This window comes from Chenopodium quinoa, unplaced genomic scaffold (assembly GCF_001683475.1).
Source record: "Chenopodium quinoa cultivar QQ74 unplaced genomic scaffold, ASM168347v1, whole genome shotgun sequence".
Classification (NCBI taxonomy): Eukaryota; Viridiplantae; Streptophyta; class Magnoliopsida; order Caryophyllales; family Amaranthaceae; genus Chenopodium; species Chenopodium quinoa.
The window spans coordinates 2,206,092-2,213,160 of record NW_018743858.1 but is presented as its reverse complement, the minus strand read 5'-3'; the positions used below and the strand labels follow the sequence as shown (position 1 = coordinate 2,213,160).

Below are 7,069 nucleotides of genomic sequence, written 5' to 3'. Positions count from 1 at the left end.
CGCCAGCTGGGCCCTTTTCTTTTCCAGTTGATCCTTCCGAATATGTGCAGCAAATTTAGCAGGCGTCTTCTCAGGAGGCACCATCTCTAATCCTTTCTCTGCAAAGAAGAAAATCAAAGTCAAATTTCATTCAATAATGATACAGGCAGCATAAAGTGCGGGTTATCAGTCAACATACGTCTGCTAAACATTGTGCTAAGGCCGCAAGCGGAAAGGAACACCTCGTCCTTTAGCCAGTCCGGATGAGGGACCCAATTCTTTGGGACAATAACTTCAGTCCCATCATCTAAAGGCAAGGAGGTTTTCTTAAAGAGCCCCGTCTCCATTATTTGTATCCAAGCCTCTTCTTCTACTCTAGGAAGGGCGCATTTCTTTCCAAGGAGAGCCGGGTGTGTATTGTAGCGACGCAGCCGGTGGTTATGACGCAACGATGGGGAAGAAACCAAGTAAAACTTGCTCTTCCAGCTGCTCCATTTTGACGGCTTGTCAAGCGTCATTATGTATTTCGAATGCGTGGTCAATGTATACCACGCATTCCAGCCGCCTGGGGCACGGCTAAGTAGTGCATATGTGCAAACGCCTCCCAGCTGGGCGTTATGTCCTGCATCTCGCAGACGGCAATATATCCTAGTATATTCACCCAAGAGTTGGGTGTTAACTGCCAAACGCCAAGGTCATAACCCCTTAGAATGGCTTTTATTGTATCATGGAAGGGGAACCTGAGGCCGGCTTTAAATGCCGCGTCATAGCAGCCGAAATAATCATCGGCATGGTCAAGGTTGTCATCCTAGACGATGATTGCCACTACAGGCGGCACAACAATCTCCCATCCTACCCCAACCGGGCGCTTTTGTAAAAATCAGGGTAAGGTGGCATTTAGAGTGATCACATCCCTGGCATTCATGTGCGAGTCTGATTGCTGGACGGTCTCTTCACCGCCTATATCCTCGGAATCGTCCAAGATATCATCTCCGGGCATGCTAGGTACACCCGGATGGTCATAATGTACAATTTCAGCCGGAGCTTCGGTTGAGCCGTCTGACTGGTATTCATGGTCTACAACCGTCCGTCTCGTCCGAGCCATTCTGTCCTGCACATGAACAGAGACTGTCGGATTCGCAGAAAAGTAAGGATGGTCCAAACACCCCCAGACGGCATCCCCAGTCCTAGACTCAGCCGTATCCGGTGGCCTGCTGACAATTGTCCTAGGCCGTGCCGTGTGTGTGTTGGGTGAGTCCATTATTCTTTACAAGTTATACAACCGGAAAAACTCAAAAAAGTTACAAGGGGTAGAGACAGTACCTTGAAAATGCTTTGAGTAAGGGGAAAGTAGGCTATTCGAATCAGCAGCTAGAATTCTTTTTGTTGCTTGCTAGATACCGAAACGGTAGCCCGGATGTATCCTCTTGAAGCGCAACTGAAAATTGGAGAAGAAACCCAGACGGTTGCCCGGATGTACCCTCTTCAAGAGCAACTGAAAATTATTGAGAAACCTAACCGTTTCTCTGAAATCTTGCTTGATAATACCCTAGACGGTAGACCGGATGATGGTATATTGAGATCAAAGGAAAGGAATTGAGTATGATCAGTTGGTACCTATGAGTTTTGAGTAATGGGTACCCCATACGGTAGCCGTATGAGTGAAGAAGAGACAGACAGTTTTGAATAAAATAGCAGCCGGTATCAGAGCGCGCTCTCTCAGAAAATTCTCTCAACAAAAATTTGCACAGTGTGAAAATGAGAGGAGGGGGGTCTCTACTTATAGAGAACCCCAGAAGGTGAATCGTCACCTTCCCAATTCGAATTCAAAATTTGAATTCAAAAAAAAAAAAGGAGGGAGACGAAGCGTCACCTTCTCAGAGCATGACACCTGTCACAGGTGCCACGTGGCAAGCCACGTCACACCTATGAGGGGCAAATGTTTAGGGTAAAAATACCCTGTCCACGTGGCCCAATCACGTGCTGACACGTGTCAGCATCAGAGGGGTTCTGAGAGAACAATCCTCTAGTGACACGTGGCACTCTAGCCTATGAAAGGGGAACTGATCTCCTCTCACTATAAATAGAGGAAAATCCTCATTTATTATTCATTCATAAATACACACGAAAAACCCGAGCAATATTAATTGCAGAATTCTCTCGGAATCCAAAAGAAAAAACCTTTACATTCTGCACTTTAATGCATCCAGAAACGTTCTAACTTGATCGTCGGAGGCGGAACTCCACCCAACCGGAGTTTTCGTGGTTTTGCAGGTACAGACGGTCGACGCACATTCTTGGAATTGAAACTCTCCCGAGGGACTCCAAAAACCCCAAAATAGCTATAATTTGTCTAAATTTAGTGTTTAGGAATGATGTATTCTTTATAATTGAATTTGTATTGGAGTAATTTATAGTTAATTGTAGCAATATAATTTAGGGTTTGTTTTTTAAATTGAAATTAGGGCTTTTTTGTTAGGTATGAGATTCATGAAATTGATGTTGTAGGTTGGTAACTAATGTATTTGGTATTGTATTTGTTCATTAACTTGGTCAATTTGCAGGGAATTAGGTCTTCACCGTCTAAAAACAAGAATTGTGACTATGGCATTCCCATGGCAAAGCTGACCTCATGGAGAAGAGAAAACCCTAGAAGAAAGTTCAAAGCATGCAAGTTTTATGATCCAAAAACAGAAACAAAGGGTTGCAAGTTCTTTGAGTGGGTGGATGAAGATGATGGGACTGATTGTCAATCAATTGATATTGGACAAAAAACTGATGAAGGGCGAAAACAACTCACTGCAAAGAGAAGTAGAAGACCTTAGTGGCCAAAGAAGGTGCTTGTTGACTGAGAATGACAATCTTAAACTGAAGTGCAAAGCTCTGAATGGTGACAGGAAGAAATACTCTAGGGAAGGGCAACAGAATAGTGTTGGTTTTGGGTCTGTTGTTGGGGGTGTGGTCATATGTTATGTTTTTATGATGGTAGAAATGTTAGTTGTGCTTAAAAAAGTGTAGGTTAGTAGCTGTAAGTCTTATGTAAGTTTGCTAAATGAAGTTGGCAATTTCAACTTGTAAGACCTTCAATTATGAATGAAAATGCAGGCCTTTTGAGATAACAAACATAATTTGATACCATTACAATGTTAAATGCATTAGTTACAAAATCTATCTGAAATCAAGTACTAAGAGTTTACAAACAACTGTTCATAAGCTTGAAAGGGTACATAATTCACTTAAACTACTTTCTTTTTACCCTTTGCTAGCTTCTTTAGGGGAATTGATGTTGTTGTAGATGCTTGAGACTATTGGGTGCAGGCAGTAGGTTGGTGTAAGGAATGGTGTCCTTCAGCCAAGTGTATTCTTCCAATAAAGGGTTCAGAATTATTACAGAGCTAATTCTTCAGTAAGGTCAAGTGATCGGAATGTCTAGGTGGAGGCCGCTTCCGATCAGTAATATCAGGGTACAATTGATATTACAGCTTAATCTTAACTGAACCCTTCGGGTCGAACCCAATCGAATCACCGATCCGAGACGACGAATTAATCCAAAAGGATTTAATGAGTCGACAGAGTTTTACGAATACAGACGTCGGAAATCGAGCCTAGGGCGTCGAGACCGAACATCGCAAAATCACAATCGACAAGTATGAGCGTAGCCGTAGCTAGGCTAGGCTAGCTCATAGCAAGCCTAGGCGCACCATGGTGTGCTAGGCACCATCGCAGCCTAGGCGCACCCTAGCAGCCCATCGCAAGCTAGCAACATGTTAGCATGGGTGCTTGGGTGCGCATGGCAAGCCATCGCAAATACCACGAGCCCCAAGCAACCCATCGCAGCTAGCAGCGCGCTAGCCTGGTGCCTGGGTGCATATGGTGGTCTATCGCAGCACGCAGCCCTTGCTAGGCATCATCGCAAGGCATGGCACCACGCACAAGCACCATCGCAAAGCCAGGGGCATGCGTGTGTATGCGTGTGTGCCTCGCAGCCTCGCACAGCAGCCTCGCACTGCAGCCGCACTGATGCGTGTGTGCGTGCAATGGGTGGCTGGGTTGCTAGGCAGCACCACGCATGCATGTGCATATGTGCATACCTCGCACCAAGCACATCAGTGCTAGGCACTGGCTAGTGCAAGCATTGCGTGGTGCATGATGCGTGTAGCGTGGATGATGCGAGGGATGAGCCAGCATGCGTGGCTCGCTAGCAGCACGCATGCTGGTTGTGCTAGCAATGGCGCGCGAGAGATGTGCGTGGCTGCTAGGGCCAGTGCCAGCACTAGGTGCTAGCAGCGCCCAGCGCCAGCACGTAGCACCAGCACAGCCCAGCAGCAGCGTGCACTGGCTGGCTGGCTGGGTGCTGGGCAGCAAGGCCACGCTAGCTGGCAGCCCCAGCTGGCAGCCAGCTAGCACACCTTGACCCGGTTTTGGGCATGGTGTATGGGGACCAATTCATGGCCTTAGGGATCAAGGCAATGGTCCCCCCCAAGCCTTGGTCCTCACTTGGCTTTCTCTATAATTATGCCAAGTGTCGATTTGTGATTGAGTTGATTAATTATTTAATTTTGGAAATTAAATAATTGTCATTTTACCAACTCTCCCACATTGATGGGAGATTGGAAATCAAGGGATCATTTCCCTATAAATACCAAGCTTGGTATTGGGATTTGAAACAACCTTGAGTGGAATTAAAAAGGCAACTCTAGAAAAGAGTAAACCTTTGATTCGTAAAACTCATAGTTATTTTGTCCGGGTCTTGACTAACCTTCAAGACTTGGGACGCTCGGGTCGGGTCGAGGGTACGATCCGTCGGAGATCTCGTCTTTTCGGGATTTTGAAGTAAGAGCTCTTTAGGAGCGAAGCACGCGTCAAAGGTATAATTCTTGTTCTTAATCTTGTTTGATTAAGTTTATTATGCTTGTTTAATTGCTTTAATTTAGGGGCGGGTCTTGGTGGGTTTCCTTCCGCGTAGTGTCGGGTCACTACGAAACCCTATAGTTGGGAGCTTTAAGGTTGTTGTTGCTGATGTTGTTCTTGTGGAAAGGACCTATTTGAAATACTCCATGGTCCAACACTTACTGCAGTTTGTTTTTAAAAAAGTAATAAAAAAAAACCCTCAGCATCAATGACATTTCAAAATTGACAGTACAACAAAGCAATGAACAAAATAGGCTTACATTTCTGGTAGCCCTTTCTTCCTTTCTTCTCCTCTGTTCTTGCAACAATGAAGTTTTTAGGACAGGCTTGATTGTTTGTTTTTTTTGCTCGGAGGTTAATGGTGTTTTCCTAGGTCCATTACTAGAAGTCTTGGCATAATGACAAAGTTGACCACGCTTCTTTCACCTTTTCTAAAACTTATGGAGCTTAGGTTGGGTCTCTTTGCTGTTTGGTGCACCCTCTCCCTTTTCCAGCTTCATCTTCTTTGATTTAGGCCTCCCTAGCATAACCCTAACTTGAGGTGGGAGTGATTTTCTAAGGTCTATCTTCTCCCAATGCTTTGGGCATGGAATAGGCTTTATAGCATCCTCATAGGCTAAAATATAAGTTGCCCTACTGTAATATGCATCCACATAGTCATCTAGGTCCACCCTCTTATCCAGAATACATGCAAATCCATGTACACACATGGAATCCCAGTCAACTGCCAATGATAACAGGAGCATGTCCTAAGGCTCAAGTCAACTTGAACTTGATCCCCTTTCAACTCATAACAATCCCCCTAGACGCCTAGACTATGCAATACCTAGCAACTTTTTCCATTCTAGCTTTGAAAGCCCTTAGTCACAAGGCATATTCTTCCCATCCATTTTCTGAACTGCTTCCCATTTCACTCTATTTCTCTTCATCATATACTTCCTCACCCACTCCATTTGAGTAAGAATGGGTTTATCCCTTGCATCCTTGATAACAGCATTAAATGTTTCACATAGGTTGTTTAAGAGCATATTAGACTTGCAGATATTAGAAAAGGCATGTTTGGACCAGTGTCTTGTTGGTATATTTTCTAAGTACTCATAAGCATCCTCTAACAGGCATTTTATGGACTCCATGGCAACCTCAAAATCAAACTACCATGTGCATCAAGACAAAAAAAACAAGCTAACTTAACATATTTGCAAATAATACAAACCATGACAGAACCAACCAACACATGAAATTGAAAGTTTATGTTTGCTAACTTGTAGAAAACAAAAGACAACCAACCAAACCAAACACAAACAATTAGCACTTACCAAAATAGTGGCCCTAGCTGCATTCTAGAACAAATCTTTGAATGTTGAACCAGTGAACTGGAGCTTAAAATTAGCCTATATGTGCCTCACACAGTATCTCTTCTCAGCTAATGGCACTAGCTGCTCAAAAGCTTCCAGCAACCCCTAAAAAAACAAAAACATTAAATAAATAGCTTATATGATGAAAATAGTTTCAATTTGTCACACTTTAGTTTAGAACATTCACCTTTTGTCTGTCAGACATGAAAGTCAAACCTAAGTTATTAGTGATATCAACAAGATCCTTCTTCAAAGACTCTAAGAACCAATACCATGTTTCTTTGTTTTCCACCTCAACTGTTGCCCATGCAAAAGGAAATATTTTATTATTTCCATCCTTGCCAATAGCAACCAATATTTGACCTAGATATGCTTCCTTTAAATTACATTCATCAAGACCTATCAGAGGCCTACACCTTTTGTTAAAACCAGCCCTCAATGGAGCCAAACAGATGTATATCCTCATGAAGATAGGAGGTTCTGGTTTATTAACTCCATCAACAACTACATAAACCCCACTGTCGAGGTTATACCTAATCACTGCCTTTCCATAATCCCAAACCCTAGCATATTGCTCTGAAGCTGAACCATATATCATTAACTAACCCTTGGCTCTTGCTAACCAAGCTTTAAAATACCCAATCTGTATTCCCAGGTCCCTTAAGCCCTGAAACTCTTGATTTTCTAGGTGGGATTGCTTCTCCACTCATCCACATACTTCTCTGCCAGGTACTCAACTATAACACATGAATTCATCTTTGATCTCATGCACTTGTGCTTTAGCCTCAACTCTTTGATTTTCCAAGCTCAACTGTCAAATAATC

At 43.6% G+C, this 7,069-nt stretch overlaps 1 protein-coding gene across 1 annotated transcript; it reads right to left on the bottom strand.

The window, feature by feature from the left end:
* Nucleotides 1-5,321: 5,321 nt before the first annotated feature.
* LOC110686481 lies at nt 5,322-6,843 on the bottom strand. Its single transcript, XM_021863107.1, has 4 exons — nt 6,433-6,843; nt 6,297-6,350; nt 5,759-6,041; nt 5,322-5,614 (listed from the first exon to the last, which is right to left on the bottom strand). Exons 1-4 carry the CDS (start codon nt 6,841-6,843, stop codon nt 5,322-5,324), a joined length of 1,041 nt encoding a protein of 346 aa, XP_021718799.1.
* Nucleotides 6,844-7,069: the final 226 nt, after the last annotated feature.

Bases quoted from the DNA above. Each gene is read 5' to 3' on its own strand.
- LOC110686481 (XM_021863107.1), bottom strand. From the start codon at position 6,843: ATGATATATGGTTCAGCTTCAGAGCAATATGCTAGGGTTTGGGATTAT. The intron at 6,351-6,432 runs GTGAATGTTCTA...TTGTTTTTTTAG, and splicing joins TCATGTCTGACAGACAAAAG to GGGTTGCTGGAAGCTTTTGA. The intron at 6,042-6,296 runs GTGAGGCACATA...TGCACATGGTAG, and splicing joins TAGCTGAGAAGAGATACTGT to TTTGATTTTGAGGTTGCCAT.